The 22,611-nt window shown below is 37.0% G+C and overlaps 2 protein-coding genes and 2 long non-coding RNA genes across 5 annotated transcripts; 2 read left to right on the forward strand and 2 right to left on the reverse strand.

Annotated features, from left to right (window-relative positions):
* The first annotated feature begins 4,234 nt into the window (after positions 1-4,234).
* LOC128293241 (uncharacterized) lies at positions 4,235-6,718 on the forward strand. Its single transcript, XR_008283388.1, has 2 exons — positions 4,235-4,518; positions 6,478-6,718. It is a non-coding gene; the product is annotated as an uncharacterized LOC128293241 (long non-coding RNA).
* A 2,117-nt stretch (positions 6,719-8,835) lies between these two features.
* On the forward strand, positions 8,836-10,043 carry LOC128293204 (uncharacterized). Of its 2 annotated transcripts, XR_008283323.1 has the most exons (3): positions 8,836-9,260; positions 9,350-9,745; positions 9,827-10,043. It is a non-coding gene; the product is annotated as an uncharacterized LOC128293204 (long non-coding RNA). The 2 variants fall into 2 exon arrangements; XR_008283322.1 differs by having other exon boundaries at positions 8,836-9,745.
* A 121-nt stretch (positions 10,044-10,164) lies between these two features.
* LOC108451681 (ankyrin repeat-containing protein BDA1-like) lies at positions 10,165-13,614 on the reverse strand. Its single transcript, XM_017749341.1, has 3 exons — positions 13,273-13,614; positions 11,712-12,243; positions 10,165-10,412 (listed from the first exon to the last, which is right to left on the reverse strand). The coding sequence occupies exons 1-3, from the start codon at positions 13,612-13,614 to the stop codon at positions 10,165-10,167; spliced, it is 1,122 nt and encodes a 373-aa protein (XP_017604830.1).
* Positions 13,615-16,555: 2,941 nt separating this feature from the next.
* Positions 16,556-18,234, reverse strand: LOC108451682 (uncharacterized). The gene is made up of 4 exons (XM_017749343.1): positions 17,830-18,234; positions 17,269-17,602; positions 16,877-16,968; positions 16,556-16,732 (listed from the first exon to the last, which is right to left on the reverse strand). Exons 1-4 carry the CDS (start codon positions 18,232-18,234, stop codon positions 16,556-16,558), a joined length of 1,008 nt encoding a protein of 335 aa, XP_017604832.1.
* Between the last annotated feature and the right edge of the window lie 4,377 nt (positions 18,235-22,611).

Below are 22,611 nucleotides of genomic sequence, written 5' to 3' on the forward strand. Positions count from 1 at the left end.
GCCTCGTGGATGAACTAAGGGTGCTCATAGCTCCGCAAAGAGAGCGATTTTTTGCTGACTGATAGAAAAGGCTAAGATAGCCAAGAGGTGAAGCAAGTGAACGAGGGAACCGTGACAAGGATCGAAATCGATTCAGAGAGATTTGGACCAGCGGTGCCGCAAACCGGAATGTTAAGAGAGCTAGGATGGAAGAACCGTTCGGCGATTCGGTGAATCTTGTAGACCACAAGCTTGTGGAGATTGTGGTAAAATGCATCTGGGGAATGTTGGAAACGTTCGGGCTTGTCTTCGTTGTGGATCAAAGGAACATAAGATCGAGGATTGTCCTAAGAGGCCAGCTCCAGCTCAAGTGGTTGAACAAAGGTCGTGCAACCCGTGCAAAGCAATGCGAGGTGGACCGTCGCCGTTGAGAGGTCATGGCCGAGGTCGCGGTGGCAATGGCCATGGACGTGGGGCACCGGCAAGGGTACTATTAACACTCGAGACTCGTCACCGACTTTGGTATATCTTTGCTCGTCGCCATGAGGAGGGTGACGACTGACGTCATAATCGGTACATTTTTATTTTTAGCATGCCGATATCTGTCTTGGTGGATGTTGGATCTACTCATTCCTATGTTGCATGTGCCATATCCGGGTCGTTGGGTGTGCACTCGAGGGGATTGTGAGTGGGGTATCTGTACTAAGTCCTTTGGGTCACTCGGTTAGGGTAGACAAACTGTATAGGGATGTACCCTTAGAAACTCAAAGTAAGATTTTCCCTGGAGATCTGATAGAGTTACCATTCGGAGAGTTTGATCTTATTTTGGGAATGGGTGGCTTGTTAAGCATAACGCGACTGGATTGTGCCGCTAAGCGAATGGTGTTAAGGACCACAAAGGATGAGGAGGTTATGGTGATAGGTGAGCGAAGGGATTATTTGTCCAATGTGGTGTCGGCATTAAGAGCCGAAAAGTGGATTCGGAAAGGTTGTGAGGTTTATTTGGCATTTGTAAGCCAGTCAGAAGAGGAGGGACTGACAGTGGATAAGGTTAGGACCGTAAAGGAGTTCCAAGATGTTTTTCCGGAGGAGCTTCCAGGATTACCTCCAAACCGAGAAGTTGAGTTTGAAATAGATTTGTTGCCTAGAATGGCGTCTGTATCTATCGCACCGTATAGAATAGCACCGAAGGAGTTAGTGGAGTTAAAGGCTCAAATTCAAGAGTTGTTGGATAGGGGCTTCATTAGGCCAAGCGTATCTCCATGGGGAGCACCAGTGCTATTTGTGAAGAAAAGGGCGGGACAATGCGCATGTGATCGATTACGCCAGATTGAACAAAGCGACGATAAAGAACAAATACCCTCGCCAAGGATTGATGATTTATTTGACCAACTTAAAGGAGCTTCGGTATTTTCCAAGATTGACCTTCGATCCGGATACCATCGATTAAGGGTAAAGGAAGTGGATATTCATAAGACAAGATTCGTGACTCGATATGGTCATTACGAGTTTCGGTTATGCCGTTTGGGTTGACGAACGCACCGCCGCTTTCATGGATCTAATGAATCGAGTGTTCCAACCTTACTTGGACCGATTCGTGGTAGTTTTCATCGATGATATTCGGTATACTCGAAAACCGAGGAGAAACATGAGGAGCATCTACGACAGCCGCAAGTTTGAGAGAGAAGGAACCGTATGCAAAGTTTAGTAAGTGTGAATTTTGGTTGCGAGAAGTGGCTTTTCTAGGTCATGTGGTTTCTCTTTGAAGGAATTAGAGTGGATCCTCGAAAAATTGAGGTCGTTTCGGGATGGAAGCCACCAAAATCGATGTCGAAATTCGGAGTTTTCGGGTTTGGCGGGCTATTATCGAAGGTTTGTAGAAGGATTTTCTCGATTCCGCACCATTGATTAAATCATAAGGAAAGGGTAGCATTTATCTGGACTGAGAGTCAGCAAAAAGCTTTTGACCATTTGAAAAAGGTATTGACTGAAGCACCAGTGTTGATTCAACCGGAGTCTGGGAAGGACTTCACTGTGTACAGCGATGCGTCACATGTGGGGTTAGGATGTGTACTGATGCAAGAGGGTAAGGTGGTCGCTTATGCTTCCCGACAGCTTAAGTCTCATGAAGCGAACTACCCTACGCACGACTTAGAGCTGGCAGCGGTGATCTTTGCGTTGAAAATCTGGAGACATTACTTATATGGAGAAAAGTGTATCATATACACAGACCATAAGAGCCTAAAGTATCTGTTAACTCAGAAGGAGTTAAACCTTAGGCAACAAAGATGGGTAGAGTTGCTTAAGGATTACGACTGTTCGATTGAGTACCACCCAGGTAAGGCTAACGTGGTGGCTGATGCATTGAGTCGAAGGGTTGTTTCTGATTTGAGAGCCTTGTTTGCACTTTTGAGTCTGCTTGATGATGGAAGTCTGTTAGCAGAATTGCAAGTAAGGCCTATTTGGACTGAACAAATTAAAGAAAAACAGTTGAAGGATAACTCGTTGATTCTTCGGTTTCAACAAGTTGAGAAGGGTGAGAATGAGGATTTTGGACTGAATACTGAAGGAGTTTTATGCTTCCGAAGAAGAATTTGTGTTCCGAAGGACTCTGACTTGAGAAAGTCAATATTGAAGGAAGCTCATGGAGGACTTTGTGCCATGCATCCTGGAGGGAATAAGTTGTATCACGACTTGCGAGAACTGTACTGGTGGCCTGGGCTTAAACGAGAAGTAACGGAGTTCGTGGGGAAATGTTTGACATGCCAGCAAGTGAAAGCTGAACATCAATTTCCTTCTGGATTACTGCAACCGGTGAAAATTCCATTGTGGAAGTGGGAGAGAGTCACTATGGACTTTGTGAGTGGGCTACCTTTGACACCCACCAAGAAAGATTCTGTGTGGGTAGTGGTGGATAGGTTAACAAAATCTGCCCATTTCATACCAGTTCGTACTGATTACTCCCTGCAAAAGTTGGCTAGGTTGTATGTGGCAGAGATAGTACGACTACATGGAGTGCCAGTGTCGATTATTTCCGATCGAGACCCTAGGTTTACATCTCGGTTCTGGAAGAAGTTGCAGGAGGCATTGGGTACACGTTTGGATTTCAGTACTGCCTTTCACCCACAAATAGATGGACAGTCGGAGAGGGTTATTCAGATTTTGGAGGATATGTTAAGGGTTGTATCATCAATTTTCGTGGGAGTTGGGAGGACTACTTGCCATTGGCGGAGTTTGCATACAACAACAGACTACCAAGCAAGTATTCAGATGGCTCCATATGAGGCACTTTATGGGCGGAGATGTCGTGACGCCCACGTGTTGGACAGAGTTGGGTGAACGACAAGTACTTGGACCGAGTTGGTGGTAGATCTTGAAAGTAAGGTTAAGATGATAAGAGATCGATTAAAAGAGGCATCCGATAGATGAAGTCGATGCGGACCTAAAGTGCAAAGAGATAGAGTTCGTGGTTGGGGATATGGTTTTTTTAAAGGTTTCACGGGAAGAAGATCTTGAGATTCGCAAGAAAGGCAAATTGAGTCCGCGGTTTATAGGGCCTTATCGAGTTCTTAAGCGAGTAGGGCCAGTAGCGTATCAGTTAGAGTTACCACCAGAGTTAGACAGAATCCATGACATTTTTCATGTGTCTATGTTAAGACGATATCGATCGGATCCCTCACATGTTGTGCCAAGGAGGAGATTAAAGTAAGGACTGATTTGACCTTTGAGGAAGAACCCATACAAATTTTAGATCGAGAGGTTAAAGTTCTAAGAAGGAAGTCGGTTCCGTTGGTAAAAGTACTGTGGGCGTAATCATGGGAGGAAGAAGCTACTTGGGAATCGAAGAGACTATCGTCAACAATACCCTCAACTATTTGGATCGTAAATTTCGAGGCGAAATTTCTTTAAGGGGGTAGAGTTGTAACGCCCCAATTTTTGGAATTCGTGAATGTTGGCATAGGTTTAATTATGTTTGTGGGCCTCTAGAAGGCCCAAGCTTAAGATAGAACCCGTAATTTTAGTAATTTTTGTTCCATAAGAAAAGGGAGTGAAATTATGAAATAGGACTTATGTGAAAATGTTTGAAAATGCTATAGGCTAAATTGAGGTGGCCAAATAAATAGGAGTGCAAAATAGGAGGATTTGCATGACAAACCTCCCATTTTACATGAAGTGGCTAGCCATCATGTTGTTGTAGACAATATGAGTACTTGATATCCATAATTTATGGTACAAATTGATACAAATTGATAATGGGTTAGGTAAATGTTCCATGATAATGGATTAGGTAAATATTCCATGATAATGGGTTAGGTAAATGTTTCATGATAATGGTTTAGGTAAATGTTTCATGATAAGAAATTCATGTCTTTTGTATTAAAGAATTAAATGGATGAAATATGAAGTTTTATTAAAAGAAAAAGGGGTGAAAAGAACAAAGTTTTGTCCATCTTTGTTCATCATAGCTGAAAGTTAGAGAAGAGAAAGAAGAGGAGAAAGCTCTTGAGTATTTGGTCATTAGGAGGAGGAAAATTGAAGGTAAGTTCTTGGTACCTTGCTTCTATCTTGAGGTTCATGAGTTCTTCTTGATTCTACCTTAACTCTTGAAGTATATTTTGATTTTTAGTTGTGTTGTGAGCATTTAGTCATGAATTAAAATGAAGGAAATGGTTGTTGTTTCATGTTCTTTTGATGAAAAATGGAAGATAGGTGAAGTTGAGCCAAACAAATGAGCATGCATGTGCCTTAGATGTTAAAGGAAAAATCAGCTAACATGTTGTGCTTTAAAATGATGAAATGGAGATTATACTTAAGTAAAATCATAGATATGTGATGATTGATTGGTGATATACATGTTTAAATAACATGCATGCAAGGTATGTGTGAAAGAGTGATTTGGTAATAAATCTGCTTGAGACAGCAGCAGTAACGTGACTTTGGAAAATCACCATAAATTGTGGGAGATGAATTAGAAGCTGAATAAATTATGTAATTAAAGCTTATTGAGTCTAGTTTCTAATGAAATAAACAAGAACATATTTTGAATTCTGTACAATGAGAAATTTGATTCGTATTGAAGAGTGGTCAGATTAGTCAAACAGTGAAACATGGGAAACTTTAAGAAAAATCTGGTATTGATTGGCCATACCAAAAATTCTGAAAATTTTATGGATAAAAGATATATGAGTCTATTTTCAGGAAAATTAACGGTACTTGATTTGGAGTTTCGTAGCTCCAGTTATAAATGATTTAGTGACTGTTGCTCAGGAAGACAGCTTGTAGTGAAATTATGATTATGTGGTAAACATTGACAAAATTTGTTAATGAGTTGCTTATTGATTTCTTATAAGCTTACTATGATCTGTAGGTGTGGTTGGCGAATATTGTAAGGGATTAATCGTAGTTTGTATTTGAATAGTTAGATTAACGTGTTAGTAATCCAATTGTAGGCGGTTCGTGTGTGGATCTCATCAAGATATCGTCGCAAATGTGTGTAACTAACACCCTCTTTCTTAGTCTAGATCGGCAAAAGTCGAAAAGTCGAAATGCCGAAAACTCAGTATTTTGTAGATTTACGAGTGTGCGAATGCTCGTGAGGTAAATCGATTAATGTTTTGGTAAGTTACAATGTTTGGACCGCAAAGTGCATGATTTCGTGCCTCAATATTTTTGGGCTTAATGGGCCAAAATTGGAATGATAGCCAACGGGCCCAATTCAGTAAGAACCCTTAGTACGTAATTTTGTTAGTACGTGAAAAGTAAGAATATGCATGAAAAACCCTAAAATAGATAAATTACTGAAATACCTTTAAAAGTGAAAAATTTACGCTTTACCCCTAGGAGATAAATTACCAAATACCCTTAGGGTTAAATTGACCTAAATGCATGTTTGATCGTTGTTATTTTCTTGCATGCCATGTTGTTATTATCTGATGCATGGACTGGGATATTGACGGAGGAAGTATTGAAGTGGCTTGTCCACGATCTTGGAGGCTTTGCCTCAATTATTGATAACGAGCGACAAAGGCAAGAATCGTGGAGTGTTAAATTTGGGTGGGTTGAGCTATTCCCCACATGGAGTGTATGGCTGGAATGCGGGTGGAGTGTAGTGGTTGGTGGGTTGAGTAGTCTCCCAAATGGGCTTGCATATGTTATTGATGTTGCATGTATTTTGAAATGGGCCTATGGGCCATCTTTATCTGAATAAGGGCTAAGGCCCGTTTATTTAATCTGAAAAGGGCTCGCCCAGTACCACTATTACCCAAATGGGCTTGCATATGTTTCTTGATGTTGCATGTATTTTGAAATGGGCCTATGGGCCTCCCATTATCTGAATAAGGGCTAAGGCCCGCTTTTTGTAATCTGAAAAGAGCTCGCCCAAGACCATGTTACTGAATGGGCTTAGGCCCAATAGGCTTGAGCTGACTTGGACTTTGAATGGGTTTTCCTTACACACTGAGTTTCCCCAAACTCACCCTTTTATTTTCATCCACGCAGGAAATCCCCAACCATAGTGGGCTTGGAGCTGTGAGGGAATTCGGAGTGGCCACCCGTTCTGAAAGTTTGATTTTCTTCTGGTGAACTGGACATCCTTTTAATTACGTTTGAGGTTTTGGGCTTTTAAATGTAATAAGGCCGCTTATTTATTTTTGATGGTTTTTATATGTTTTATTAAGATAGATAATATTTATTTTAACTGTTGAAATTGGATAGCTTTAGGGCGCGTTTTCAAAAACAACAGTTGATTTCAAAATAACACGACAACAAGCAAAACTTCCGTAATGAAAGTATTTTCAAAATTAATCACTTTTCCTAAAATGACTTAATCAAATCGGTTTCTAGAAATATCCATGACGTTAAGGTGTGGCAATGGCGGTATGCATGTCTAGGATTGGATCCGAAGGAGCTTGGTATAGCGATCCGATGGACTCACCACCTCTTTTAGGTTTCCTACCGGTGCATGACTTCCTTTCACTTTAACCCTTAATGAATTAATCTTTTGAACATCAAGTACGATTTTCTGGACTTAGAATGGAATTTTTTTTTTTTTACATTTTGATGTGGCATGCCGAATCCGGTCATAACTTCTGGGCCGGGTTTGGGGTGCTACATCTGAGGATTTGACCCTACTTCCCTTATATTATTCGTTTCGTTATTTTATAGGGATAGGTTGTTTTTGGTGTTCTCAACGACGCATCATATGACAATATCCCCACATGTAAATAAATATCCTGTTTGAGATCGATGTTTATATGGATTTGATAAGTATCCAGCATTAGTATAACCGACTAATAGATATTTTGAATCATTTGAATAAAATAACTCCATATCAATAGTCCCTCTAAGATATCTAAATATATGTTTAATTTCATTCCAATGTTTACGTATTGGAGAAGAACTAAATCTTTTTACGTATTGGAGAAGAACTAAATCTTGCTAAAAAGTTTACAATGAAAGCTATATCATGTCAGGTGTTGTTTGCAAGATACATCAATGGCCCTATGGCTCTTATATATGGTACTTCAGGACCATGAAACTTTTCATCATTCTCGCAAGTACGAAATTGTTCTTTATTCACATCTAATGATCTTACAACCATCGAAGTACTCAATGACTGTGCTTTATCCATGTAAAATTTCTTTAATATCTTTTCTGTATAAGTTGATTGATGAACATGAGTTTCATCTTTTAAATGTTCAATTTGTAAGCCAAGATAAAACTTTGTTTTTCTAAGATCTTTCATCTCAAATTCTTTCTTGAAACAATTTATTGTATTTTGAAACGCTTCAGGAGTTCCAATAATATTTAGATCATCAACATAAACTATAATTATCACAAAATTTGATCCAAACCTTTTTTTAAAGACACATGGACAAATTGAATCATTTTTGTAACCTTCATTTGACAAGTATTCACTAAGACAATTGTAGCACATATGTCCAGATTGTTTTAATCTATATAAACTTTTCTTTAATCTGATTGAGCGATTTTCCCGAGAAACTCTATATCCTTCTGGAATTTTAAATCCTTCAGTGACTTTCATATAAATTTTACTATCAAGTGTACCATATAAATTTTACTATCACACCACTTTTAAGCAAAGAATGATTCTTAGAATTTTATGGAAAAAAAAAGGATTGTAAGTAATTTATACGAAACAAAATATGTTGAAAATAATTTAGTGGTGTTGCACGCATGATTACGTTAGTGGAAGGTTCTATAATAAATACATCATCCTTCGGAAATTAGAGTGATATTTTGAAAATATCAATATATAATGAAATGATAAATTCTACAAAACATGCAATAAATTAAATAGATAATCGAAATTATATGGATACACAATTTATCATTATTTCTTTTGAGTTAATTTTAATTATTAATTTTTAAAAGAAGTCAAATTGTTCTTTAAAATAAACATGTTGACTAAAATAATTTTTAATAATATTGGCATGCCAACTTAAATGGTAGTCCACGATACTTATATTGATATGACAATATTTGTCTTATATAACACCCGTTAATAAATAATTTAAATTTTTATATTCAAAATTAAAAAATACAGAAATTTTATAGAAATAAAAAATAAGTCTGAAGTACACGTGGATTGTCATACGGATTATCATGTTTAAAATTTTAATATTTTAATTAGTATTCTTTGTTTGAAAAAGTAATTTGACTCTTTTTAAAAGGTTGATTGTCAAATTAATTTTTTTAAATGAATGAAGATTAAATTTAACTAAAAAATATAAAACCTAAATTAAAAAAATATGAGTTTTAATTTATTTATTTATTTATTTTTTTTTGAAAATGGCTTCCATAGGGTATTAGAGAAAAATAAACCCACATGGGCGAGGTCCAAGTCCAAAGACAAAAGCAACAAATTGTAGTATGTCCCAATACAAACAAAAAAAAAAATACCAAAGAAAAAATAGAAGACAAAAGAAAAAGAAACTCGAAAGGCTGCCTCATAAGCAGTTGATGGAAGTCGAAAATCCCAAAGCCAAATTCGATGAGCTTGTAAGCACGACAATGGAAAGAAAAAAAGACACATTAAGGACAAGTAGAGAGATGCGACAGTTCTAGCCCAAGGCATGCGGCGAGATTAAGGCAGAGGAGCGCTCGACCTCCCGTCTGCAACCACAGCGCCTTCCACCGAAAACAGAATCTCCTCAACCCAGAAACGGTCTGATGTCCAACGAAATCCCAACGCCGCGAGTTGGTGAGCAACCCGATTCTGCTCTATGAAGCAATGGCAGACTATAGTCGCTGCAAAAAAGGTAATTAATTGCAACCTCCCCTCTGTAATTAGTGCTCGGATCTCTGACCGGTCAGCCTATGTGCTATTGAGTTTGCGAATCACATGCAGATAGTCCCCTTCAAACACAACCTGAGCTAGACCAAGGTCCCGAGCGAATTCCAATACCGACAAGAGAGCCAACGCTTCTGCAGCAAAAGCCGACAAGACCTGACCATGCATCCTAGTACAAGCGCCAAGCACATGGCGTTGGGCATCTTGCACCACCACCCCCGAACAAGAAGAGTGGGATCCCCTCTATATACAACATTGAAATTGGCCTTAACTATAGGTGCGGTCGGAGGATGCCAGCGTGCAGTACGCAAAACTGCCGGAACCGTTCCTGGCACGGCCAGCATCGATAGGCCACCCATATAGGATTGAATAAAGGAGACCGACTCAATAGACGTCCAAACAAGGCCCTCGTGATAGTACATGTTGCGTGACCACCATAGTGCCCAAATCGTGGTAAGGATAAGTGCTAGTTTGTCCCAAGTATGTGCTTGACAAAGAAAACCCAGCCAACTCACAAGATCTGAATCATTGTAGGTACCAGCCAAGCATACGAGCAGTCGATTCCAAACTCAAAATGACAAAAAGGCAATCTCAAAGCACATGAATAGGCATCTAAGGTATATTTAGGCATCTAGGGAAAAATTGTCGATTGTAAAGGTTGTGTAATGTGGGTACATAATTGCAAAGGAATCTCCAAATTGTTATATGTACTTTAGGAGGGACCCAAACCTTCCAAATTGTTGTAAACAAATCACGTGAACTCAGTGGGTTAGAGGGACTATAGGGGATAAGGATTTGTTGAATTGGCCAATGAAGCAACTTGTAACCACTACGGACGGAGTAACAACCTGTCAGATCGCCTTTCCAGACCATCAAATCATCACCAGCTGACGAGAGAGAAGAATGCTTAGAATGCGATCTGCCTCAACAGTCGAAAACAACTCACGGACCAAGGTATGATTCCACTGAGCCAAACCCTGTAACATCAAATCACTCACCCAAGTAATAGTAGTAGTAACAGATGAGTGTACAATACAACTGGGGACAATGCCTGGAAGCCAATCATTGTTCCAGATAGTGATAGAGCGACCATTACCCACCCACCAATAGAGACCCTTTTCTAACAAACCCCGAGAGCACTAGATACTGTGCCAGATATAAGAAGGCCGAGACCCTAAGCTCGCTCTAAAAAAATCAATTGTAGGAAAGTAACGTTCTTTTAAAACCTGACTCATAAGACAATCCGGATCTGTTGATAAGCGCCAACCCTACTTAGCTAGGAGTGCAATATTAAACTGAGCCAAATCACGAAAGCCCATACACCCATCACATTTAGATGCACTCAACGCAGACCAAGAACACCAATGAATTTCCCGTCGACTCGCTTATTTCTGCTACCAGAACCTACTCATAATACCTTCAAGTGCCTAACAAAGGGAGCAAGGAAATAAAAAATATTGCATTGCAAATGTTGGGATTGCTTGCAAAACAGTACGTATAAAAACACCCCTACCACCCTGAGATAAGTAACGTAGGTTCCATAAATTAAAAGTTAAATTCATCGTTATGAACCATAAATTAAAAATCAAAACGGTAGATTTTTTTCCTTTCAATGTTTGGGAAATATTAAAATCAATATATAAAAAGTAATGATAAAATATTAAAATATTAAATCTTATGTAATATAAATTACACTTCTGAAAAAAAGTAAATTTATAATATTTTAAATACATGAAAAATAATGAAAATGTAAGCACACAAAATTTTGTTGCTATTGTTGTTTTCCTCTTTCCTTTATATATATTTTGCTTTTCAATGTTCCTTCTTATATATTAAAATTTTTAATTTATATATTAATTAAAATATAATTTATTTTAAATTTAATATTAAATGATTTAAAAAAAACTTGAAAGTAAGAATATAGAAAAATATGTTAAGATTGAAAAAATTAAAATATTATTAAACTGTTTTAAATTAAAATTGATGGAACTGTTTTGTTTCTTAGCACTTCCTGTTATAGCCTTTGTTACTGCTGTTAAAAAGTAACATAATCACGATAAGAAAATATAGTTTCCTCTCTAAATTGCATTGCAATGACAAATCATGTAAAAGTAGTAAGATGAATTGTGACAAAATACCAACACAATATGAAGATATAAATTATTTTTAAATTGATTTTTGTTTCAATCCATTAATATTTATTAAAATAACATAACCAATTTTTTTATTATAATTATCAAAATATCAAATTGTGGTAAGAGTTACAACTTTATCATACACTCTTAAAATTGAGTTGATATACCAGATAAATCTAAATAGACACCTACATTTTAATTTTTTCTGAAACGATGGTGATGACCGGACCAAATGAACCGAAGTGAGTAATAAATGATGACTGTGGTACAAAAGACGACCAAACCGAGAGTAGTTGAAGGTGCTATAGTTGACAAAGCAACCCCGGAGCAGAAACACACCATAAGGTAAATTGGTGACAAAAAAGACATAATACTTTTAGCTACGGATTCCAACCGTAATTGTGTCATGACCCAAGATATAATAAAAGCCGCCCCATTTGGAATGTAGAAAAGAAGAAAACTAGACACCTTCATCACTGATTTCCCTTCACGATGATTTGAACTAGCTGATTCAGTTGCATCGCCCTGGGAAATGCTGCCCGGAGGCCTGAGAACTCCTTGGTATGTCATTGTTAGAACCAGTGAGAATACGAAGAGTAATACACCCATTGTTTTGTCTCTCATCTCTTTTATCTCATCTCTCAGTAATTTGAACTTTGACAACTTTTGAAACGTAAGGGGATTACTGCTTAGGATGTTCACACTCTCCGTGTTGTCTGCTACAGTTTGTCTTTGTAACACATCCATTGCTGTAAAACCACGGTCATTGATCTTGTTCTTGTCTACTTCGCCACATTCTATCAACAGTTTAATCATCTGCTTCATTTAAAATTCCACAAATAATACACAAAAATACATTGCGTTTTAAACAATCCCCCACATTCGAGCATTACCCTACATACTGTTTACATTCAACAAACCTTAGTGTGGTCCACGATGTGAAAAGAAAATAAATAGAATAGAGAAGAAAGGGAATCAGAAAAAAGAGGAAAGCGGGTGGACTCTTTAATCAACAGTAGAACAGTCAACGCGTCTTTGACTGACTCAGTATGAGAAATAGGAGAAAAAAAATTTTGGAGGCTATTGATACATTGAATTTGGGCAAAACGCTTGGTGTAAAAGTTGTTTTCAATGAAGAAGATTCATTGAAGAGATGATATAAATTGAAGAAAGAAATTTAGAAGATAGGGATGCTTTGTACGTTTGTTTCTTTTTTTTTGTATAAATAGTCCATTCTGTTGGCGGCTGGTAATGGTTTTTAGTCTTATTCCTTTTGTTGATATCTGGTGAGGGTTTCTGAGTTTGGTGTCAATAACAGTGGGGTTTGGATGGGTGAGGATTTTGAGTTATAAGGATTTCTTTTTGGATGTGGGGCCTTTTAATTGGCATGTGTATAGGTTGGTACAATTTTGATATGATATGGTTTGAGGTGGGAGGTGGAGGAGGCTTTTATGGCTTGGTGGTAGGTTATTTTGGTGTCCAGGGGGTTTGAAAGGGTTTCGACTAAAAGGGTTTCTTAATGAGGTTTGGGTTACGAGGGCTTCTTTCTGTTGGATTTTTTGGTACCCTTCTTTTGGGTCCTGCACGTCTTATTTTCTTAATAAGGGCATGTATTATTAATTTTATGTATATTTTATTTTATATTCTTTTTCATGATGAATTACTAGGTTCATAAATCTAATAAATTTTATTAATTAATATGAACTAATTAATTTATTATTAGTTATTAAAATTAAATAATCAATCAATAAGTAGTTTATGAGGTATGTACCTGGGGTGGATGAAAATTTTTCGAAAGGATAAATGAAAAGGAAAATAAACGGAAGGAGTGGATGAGGTATATACCTGGGGGTGGTTAATTGATGCAGCTAAGTGCAGTACAGTGTTGCTATCCTTATCCTGAAAGTTCAGTATTTTACTTCTCATAGACTTATTGTCTTCAAAAGCACTTTGAATCCATTCCAACATCGCTTTAAATGCTTCAAAGTTATTGCTTTCTGCAGCAATATGCAAAGCAGTTTGCCTCCTAACAGTCAAATCAAAGATACAATCGGGACAAGTATTCAAAACCCGAGACAAAAGATGAATGTAATTTTCATCCAAAGCAACATGATGAAGAACACTGAAACCTCCTTTTCCTTCAACACGAATAAGATCTTTATCAACAGATAAAAAATCAATCAGCATTTGGGTTTATTGATTAAGCAAGGCTAGATGAATGGGGGAAAAGTAAACCCATCCGGGTTCAGTTTCCTGGCAAACGGTGGCTTCCAGTTCATCATCTCCATTGCAAAACCGGTATTGCCTGCAACTGCAGCAACGTGTAATGGCGTATCCACGAACTCCATCTTATCTATACGCTTGAAAACATTGGCATCATGGTGGATAAATGAATACAAGGCATCGAGGTTTCCTGTTTCAGCTGCTCTCTTTAACCGTTCATCCATTTCCATGAATCAAAGAATTCCAGAGACACTTAAATGATTGAAACTTAAAAAGGGTTTTTTGCCTAGTTAATTTTATCAAACTTGGAAAGTGCTTTTGCCTACTTATATATCAAGTAATTGTGGAAGATGTAAGAGGGAAAATTAAATAAAAGACGTAATTGTTGGAACAATGGCAGCAATAATGCATTCAAAACAAGCTTAAGGAGCTAAAACAAAAGTAAAATGAAACTAAGAGAACTTGAGCCCAAGAAAATGACCGAAAAATTCATCATCTTTCATTGAGAAAATGGTAACTTATATGAATTACAAAGTCAATGGACATTTACCTAATAACTTAACTACTCTCACTAATACTTAACAAATACAAATTTAAACCACATACAAAAGTAAGCTAATATGATAAGCCATTACATCCATTACATAAAAAATCTTACTAACTTTGATTACAAGTTACAAACCAACTAAAGCAAGTTACATTTGAACAAAAGAAACAAAATGCTAAAGGTTGTTTCTCGTTCGGCTTCAATGCTGGTATTCTTCTGGAGCTGTTGCTGGTCCAATGTTGCATTGCAGAACAATGCTTAGCACTCCTCCTTGGACTGTATGCAACAAACACCAATCATCTCCCTTAAGGCTTCAAATCTTGTTGTACCAAGTAGCTTAGTCAAAATATCAGCCAATTGATCTTGTGAGTTGCAATGAATGAGATTAACTTCTTTGGATTGTTCAGCCTCTCGAACAAAATGAAACTTAATCTTAAAATGCTTGGTTTTGCCATGAAAAACTGGATTCTTGGCTATTGCCACTGCTGATTGGTTGTCAACCTTGATTTCAGTAGGTTTAAGTTGTTCTTCATTTAAATCACATAGCAATTTTCTAAGCCAAATGGCTTGATTCACTGCTGCTGTAGCTGCAATGTACTCTGCTTCAGCTGTGGATTGAGCAACAGTTTGTTGCTTCTTTGAGCTCCAGCAAAAAACTCCCGAGCCAAGAGTAAAGAAGTAGCCAGAGGTGCTCTTCATGTCATCGAGAGAGCAAGCTTAATCACTATCTGAGTATCCAGTTAGCTTAAGCTTTTTTTCCTTCCTAAACATGACTCCATAGCTCAAGGTTCCCTTAATGTATCTGAGAATTCTTTTAGCTGCTTTGAAGTGAGTCACATTATAGTAGTGCATAAACCTTGACAAGAGACTAACACCAAACATGATATTAGGCCTAGTTGTTGTTAAGTAGCGCAAGGAACCAACTAAGCTTCAATATCCCTTTTCATCAACCCTTTCTTCATTTTCATTACTAGACAACTTCTCCCCTTGTGCCACTGGTGTGCTAAATGATTTACAGTTGGTCATGCATAATTTTTTGAGAATCTTTGAAGCAAAGACATGTTGACTGATAAAGATGCCTTGATTAAGTTGTTTTACCTCCATACCGAGGAAGTATGTCATGATTTCCAAGTCTGTCATTTCAAACACTTTTTTCATTTGAACTTTAAATTCATTAATTAGTTCATTCTTGCTTCCAGTCACCAACAAATCATCAACATAGAGTGATACAATCAACAATGTCTCACTTTCTGACCTCTTCACATAAAGTGTGGCTTCACTAACTCTTTTTTCAAACCCGAGCCTAGACAGGTAGGTGTCAATCCTGTCATACCAGGCTCTTGGTGCCTGTTTAAGGCCGTATAAGGCCTTCTTTAGCCTATACACTTTATCCTCTTCTCTTGGAACCTTGAATCCATCAGGCTGTTCAATGAAAATTTCTTCCTTTAGAAAGCCATTGAAAAAAGCTGACTTGACATCCAGCTGATGAACCTTCCATTATTTTTGAGCAGTTAAGGCAAACAGTAGCTTGATAGTATCAAGCCTTGCCACTGGTGCAAAGGTTTCCACAACATTGATCCCATATTGCTGGCTGTAACCTTTCACTACAAGTCTTACTTTATGTTTGTTCAATGAGCCATCTGCATTATACTTGGCTCTAAATACCCACTTGACACCTATAACCTTTTTGTAATCTGGTCTGTTCACTAACTCCCAGGTGTCATTCTTGTGGATCATGTCTAGTTCAACTTCTATAGTCTTCTTCTAATGTTTGTCCTTGGCAACTTCCTCAAAATCTAAAGGTTCCACTATTGCAACATCACATCTTTGGTAGATGTTAGCAATAGTTCTGGTACCTCTTACAGGAGCATCATCAACATCTTCATTGCTTGGCCTTTCTTTAGCAGGTTCAACAGTGCAGTCTAGCTGATCTTCTTTAATTAGACTTGCATCTTCACCATTCCAGCTCTAAACCTTTTCTTCATCGAATCTGATGTCCCTGCTCACCACAATTTTCTTTGTTGAAGGAACAAACACACTGTAACCCTTCTTAGTACTGCTATAACCAACAAAAATTCCTGGAAGAGCCCTTTGATCTAGCTTGGTTCTCTTCTCAACTGGGATATGGACATAACAGACACAACCAAATACTTTAAGGTGTGAGACAGATGGCTTGAATCCATGCCAGGCTTCAAAGGGGGTCTTATCCTTAACAGCATGAGTTGGTAGCTTGTTGAGGAGATATACTGAAGTATTAACTGCTTCAGCCCAAAAATTACTTGATAGCTTGATTTGTAATAGCAAGCATCTGGCCATATCCATCACTGTTCTGTTCTTCCTTTCACTAACTCCATTTTGTTATGGAGTATAAACAGTGGTTAACTGATGGTGGATCCCTGCCTGCTTACAAAATCTTTGAAACCTCTCAGACAAGTATTCAGTCCCATTGTCAGTTCTCAGGGCCTTGATCTTGCAACCTGACTGATTTTCTACTAGTGCCTTGAATTTGCTAAAGGCATTAAACACTTCAGACTTCTGTTTCAAGAAGTAGACCCATCAAAATCTGGTTAGATCATCTATGAACAGCACAAAGTACTTGCTGTCATTCAAAGAAGGGGACTTCATTGGTCCACAAACATCAGAATGAACCAGCTCAAGCTTTTCTCGAGCCCTCTATGCCATGTTAGCTGGAAAAGGCAATCTAGCCTGCTTACCAAGCTGGCAAACTTCACAAATAGTATCTTTAGCTTCAAGTTTAGACATGTCTTCCACTAAATTCAACTTATGTAACAGATCAATTGATCTAAAGTTAACATGGCCTAACCTTTTGTGCAATAGGTAAGCATTATCTACAAGGCTAGTGTAAGCCTTTTTTTCAAGTTGATTCATGTTAAGCATGAAACTCTTATCAGCCATAGCTACTGAGACCAATTTCTGGCCACATGTGTCTCTAACAATGCAAGTACCATTTTCAAAAATAAATGAGTACCATTTTTCAGCCAATTGACCAACACTTAATAAATTCTAATTAATGTCAGGTAAAAAGAGCACATCTGAAATAACTTTGTTACCTGAGCCAATGTTGATCACCACATTGCCTCTACCTTTGGCTTCAATCATATTTCCATTGCCAATTCTAATCTTAGAAACAAAGGTCCTATCGAGGTCCTTAAATAGCTTCTTATCAGCTGCCATATGGTGCGTGCAGCCACTTTCCACAAGCCAATTGCATCTGGCCTTGTTTAAAGTTGCAGAACAGGAAGCAGTAAAGGCATGCTCCTCTTGAGCTTGAAGGTCATCAGCAGCCTGAGCTTGAATTTGCTGCTGAGCTGGTGCCTTCCCTTTTTTCTTGCACACTTTCTTTATATGGCCAAATTTCTTACAGCTATACACTGAATGTTTGGTCTGTACCAACAATATTTCTCCAAATGTGTAGTCTTCTTGTAGTGGGCATATTGTGGATACCTCCTCTTGTCTACATCTCTCCTTGGTCTTTCCTTCTTATCGAGCCAATATTTCCTTCTTTTTTGACTTGAATTGGAGCTCTCTTTGGCTTTTTCTTGGAAGGCTCCTTCAGAATGTTCTTATTGTCTGTTGGCCCTTCTCTGTTCCAATGCATAAAGGGAGTTCACCAATTCAGACAAAGAAATGGTTGTTAAATCCCTTGAGTCCTCAAGTGATGAGATTTTGGACTCAAATCTCTCAAGGAGAGTGGTGATAACCTTTTCAACAACCGTACTCTCATTGAAATCTTCACCAAGTAGCCTTATACTATTGACAGTGGCCATAATCCTGTCTGAGTATTGCTTGATAGTTTTAGATTCTTTTATTTTTAGGTTCTCAAAATCTCTCTTCAAGTTAATCACTTGTTGCTGCCTTGTCTTATCTGACCCCATGAACTCCTCCCTCAGCCTTTCCCATGCTTCCTTAGGTGTGCTGCAGGCCATAATTCTAGTGAAGATTACATCAGACACTCCACTCTGTAAACAAGCCAAGGCTTTGTACTTCTTTGTACTCTCCTCAGCATGCTGCCTCATTTAAGCAATTGTGGGATTAGCCCTCAATGGAAGTGGTTTGATATCATTTTCAGCTACACTCCACAAGTCTTGTGCTTGAAGATATGTTTTCATTTTGACTACCCAAATGTGGTAGTTTTCACTAGCAAACACTGGAGGTGGAGGTGGTGTGAAGCTCATCTTGATGCAACAAGTTCAACAACTTTATTTTCTTTCTTCTCAAGCTTAGTCTCTAAAAAAAAAAACAACCAATAATGAAGGCCTTCAAAGATAACAGGCTCTGATTACCATTTGTTGGAACAATGGCGGCAACAATGCATTCAAAACAAGCTGAAGGAGCTAAAACAAAAGAAAAATGAAACTAAGAGAACTTGAGCTCAAGAAAATGACTGAAAAATTCATCATCTTTCATTGAGAAAATGGTAACTTATATGAATTACAAAGTCAATGGACATTTACCTAATAACTTAACTACTCCCACTAATACTTAACAAATGCAAATTTAAACCACATACAAAAGTAAGCTGATATGATCAGCCATCTTACTAACTTTGATTACAAGTTACAAACCAACTAAAGCAAGTTACATTTGACCAAAAGAAACAAAATGCTAAGGCTGTTTCTGGTTCGGCTTCAATGCTGGCATTCTTCTAGAGCTGCTGGAGGTCCAATGTTGCATTGCAGGCCAATGCTTAACAATAATGCTAAAAAGCACAAAAACCACCTATCCTACCAATTGAAAGACAAAACAACAGAAAACCGTGGGCAAAGCCTCGGTTTTCCATTTCCTAAGACTAAAAGCAGGCCCCTACCTTCTATGGGTAGAAAAACACAAGCTTCCTAAAAGACTAAAAGTAGGCCTCTACCTTCTATGGGTAGAAAAACACAAGCTTCCTAAAAATAACTTTTGAAAAACAATACAAGAAAACCCTAAAGACATATCTTTCCCTCCTTCCATTCTGTTGCTGCGTCGCCGAAATTCTCTTCTACCATGGACCTGATAATCCAAATCATCTGTTCTTGACTTAACTTCGATCCCCTGATCCATCATCTTCTAAGTTCCTCAGAGCTTTGTTAATCCTTCTCCTTCTCCGGATTCGAGCCAAAAATCTAACTAAGATTTTGATGGGTTGATTTGCATGTATAAGTTTGGTTCAGGAGTTGACTAATGACTAGTAGTATACGGTTTGCTATATATTTTTTACATCACTTGACCGATTCACGTCTTATTTTAATTTTAAAATATTTTAGTTATTATCTTGGTCACTTTTATCAATTTAATCACTACCTTGTTTTCTCTTAAATAGAAAGATGACCGGGATGCCACGTAATTACATTTTTCCTATGTATTTTCCACGTAATTAAAGGGTAATACAAATATACATTCATTAACTAAGCGCTTCAACTTCAAACCCTTCAAAGCTTGCACTTTTTTCCTAGTCTTAGCATCACTTTCTGCTTCCGCCAAGTTGAAGAGATCAATTAACTTGTCCAGTTTGCCATTATTGATGGCTTTTTTCAGTGGCCTTTTTGTTTGTGGGGTTCATTGGACTCTTAAGATTGACCGTATTGTGGTGGGAGGAGGAGGAAGGGGGACAGCGTCGTTGTTCATTTCCTTCATGAGCTGATGATGGTGGTGTGAACTGGAGCTGCAAAGATTTTTCTTTCGAATGAGGTGCCGAAGAATACTGAACATAGTCTGAAGTGGTTATTGGCGGTGGTGGGGGAAGGGCGTCTATTGATCTTTAGAAAAGAAAAAATTAAAAAGAAAAAATCTCAGATTAACAAACGAAAAAAAGGAGGAAGGTTTGGATTTAGGAGAAGTGAAAATAAACAGAACGGAGAGCATCTTCGTCTTCTTCAAATTCATGAATTTGGTAAGTTGTTAATCTCTAAAAATGACCCACGGCCATGGGGTGGAGTGAAGGAGAAAGATGTATTTTCCTGATAAATTTCCCTAAATTTGTATTTGAACACATTTTTACTGATAATGCATGTCTATAGTAATATTTTCCTTCAACTTAATAACTTCTTCAGCAAACCTAAAAATCTAAAACATATCAACTTCTTCTTTTAAAAAAGGACATTAGTTAACCACTTTAATATTCATAATATGTATTTATTTACACATCTAATATCTTAAAATGTTCTATATTAACAAGTAGCAAAAAAACTAAATCAAGCATGATTAGAATTGAGTTAAAAAAACCCAGATCCTCTGGGGGTCAACGGGATACAATTTATTACAAACATGGAGTGGCTGAATAGAAAATAAAACAAACACGGAGGGACTCCAATTCCAAATGGAACCGAGTGAATCCTCTCGACATTAATGGTTCATCTACCAACTAAAGCCTGACCAAAAATATAATTAACATAAATTCTATTTATTTTCTCAACTAAACAATAATAAATTTCATTCCTATCCATTTCTCTTCCCCAAATCAAACCTTAATGACAGATCTTACCTACTCACGTTTTTCAACAATCAATTAAAAATAACTCTTTTCATAGCAAGTTGAAAATTTGATTTTAGTACGAAGTAATTTTAAAATTTGTTTATCTTTCAATGGGTATACAATACGAGAAGAATTAATCACTTAACTAAATTCATTTTTCTTTCTTCTTTAATTTGGGGCGGATCCAAGATTTTTCGAGAGTAAAATTTCTAAATTCGAACAATTTTTTTTTAATGTAAAAAGTGTCGATTCTTCTGGATTTTTTTTTTGTCAAACAAACAGCGGTAGAGCCAAAAAAATTTGTCTGGAGGGGCCAGTATTAAATTGTATATTTTTACGATAATAAAAATGCAACTTTACCATTTTAATAGTCTATATCTTTATAATTTTTAAAGGATTAATCAAATTGTTATTATTTTTTTGGGGAGCCAAAGTGTAATTTTACCATTACTATTTTAAAATTTTATAAATTATAAAGGGCCTAAATAAAAAAAAATTATTTTAGGGAGTCGGGGCCTCTGCCCTCCCCCCTTGGCTCCGCCACTGCAAACAAATCAATTTAATTTTTTTTAAAGTATGAACGATTTAACTGTAAGATAATGAAAAGAAAAAAATCACACTATATAAAATTAAATATTTCTTTCCAATATGCAAAAAGGAATAACTAATACCATACTAAAAATTTTGTAAATATCATTATGATTCAAAAAATTAAATTTAAAAAACTTGACCTTAGTCTTATTTCTCAATACTAGGTATTTTAAATTAAACCCTCCGCTTTTTCATAAGATCGTACTTATCAATGATAGAATTTGTTGAAACTTCTCGAGTTATCTCTTTTTCAATGTATGCCACCAAGTAAGTTGAAAGAAAATCATTCTCCATTCTGTTGCGAAGCCTTGTCTTCATAATTTTCATGGATGAAAATGCTCATTTAGTTGTTACAGTAAACACAGAAAGAATTAGCACAAGACGAATAAATCTATCAAGAAGAGGATAAATACTTGACTTATTTGTCTTATCTAGCACTTGACATAACTTGGAAACTATAGAAGCTTTTTCGTGCTTTGATAAGCATCAAGTTGAAAATGCTTCAATTGAATCTTCATGTGTAGCTTTTCTTGCTCCGTAAAATCTCTTGGATAAAAATCATTCATAGGCCTATAGATATCTTCCTCCCAGAAAGCTTTGTAATTATCAACTGGATCCAAAGCAGAGCTAAGAACAAGTAACTCCACTACTTTATCATTAAAGCGAGAATTCATTTTTGTTAGCAATGAATCGATACTAGTAATGAATATATCAAACCGATTGTGATGCTCAATTGTGAGCTTATCTCTCTGGATGTGAGATCAACCTCGACCAACTTTGTATGTAGCACTTAAATTTGGCACTTTTATCTCATTATCTTTACAAAATAACTTCACTTTCTCAAACAAAGGATCCCACCCATGTTTTTTGAATTATTGGAGAAGCATTTTAGTTGATGATACCAATTGCATCACATTTAATATATCCTGTGATTTATAATGCAATGCTTGACAGAGATCATTAGTGATTCCAAGCATCTTAATCATGAGATACAAGATGAAAAAAAATTCAACGGATGTCATTGCATCATATATTCCATCAGTTTTGCTTCTTTGAGTAAGGTTGTTGGACTTGATCATATCTTATAATACAACACAGATGGAATCGAACATCCTCATCAAGCTATTAAGAGAAGTTAAATGAGATCTCCATCGAGTACTGCCTGGACATTGGAAAGTACCGACACGATTTTTTCCTTTACCAGTTTCAAGTTTACCACTATCAATCAACTTCGCAATATGAGATGCCTTAATGTCTTTTAATTGATCATGTCGCTTGCTTGAAGAAGAAACCAAATTGACTATACCAGTCAAGTATGAAAAAAATTGACAAATAAGAATAACTTACT

Source organism: Gossypium arboreum, chromosome 5, assembly GCF_025698485.1.
Source record: "Gossypium arboreum isolate Shixiya-1 chromosome 5, ASM2569848v2, whole genome shotgun sequence".
Lineage (NCBI taxonomy): Eukaryota > Viridiplantae > Streptophyta > Magnoliopsida > Malvales > Malvaceae > Gossypium > Gossypium arboreum.

Bases quoted from the DNA above. Each gene is read 5' to 3' on its own strand.
- LOC108451681 (XM_017749341.1), bottom strand. From the start codon at position 13,614: ATGCTGATTGATTTTTTATCTGTTGATAAAGATCTTATTCGTGTTGAA. The intron at 12,244-13,272 runs GTATATACCTCA...TAAATGAAGCAG, and splicing joins CATCAATTAACCACCCCCAG to ATGATTAAACTGTTGATAGA. The intron at 10,413-11,711 runs GTTTGGTCGTCT...GGGGTTTGTTAG, and splicing joins AGCACCTTCAACTACTCTCG to AAAAGGGTCTCTATTGGTGG.
- LOC108451682 (XM_017749343.1), bottom strand. From the start codon at position 18,234: ATGAGGCAGCATGCTGAGGAGAGTACAAAGAAGTACAAAGCCTTGGCT. The intron at 17,603-17,829 runs GTGAACTCCCTT...TTGTTGGTACAG, and splicing joins CCATTTCTTTGTCTGAATTG to ACCAAACATTCAGTGTATAG. The intron at 16,969-17,268 runs GTAACAAAGTTA...AGTTGAATTTAG, and splicing joins GGTGATCAACATTGGCTCAG to TGGAAGACATGTCTAAACTT.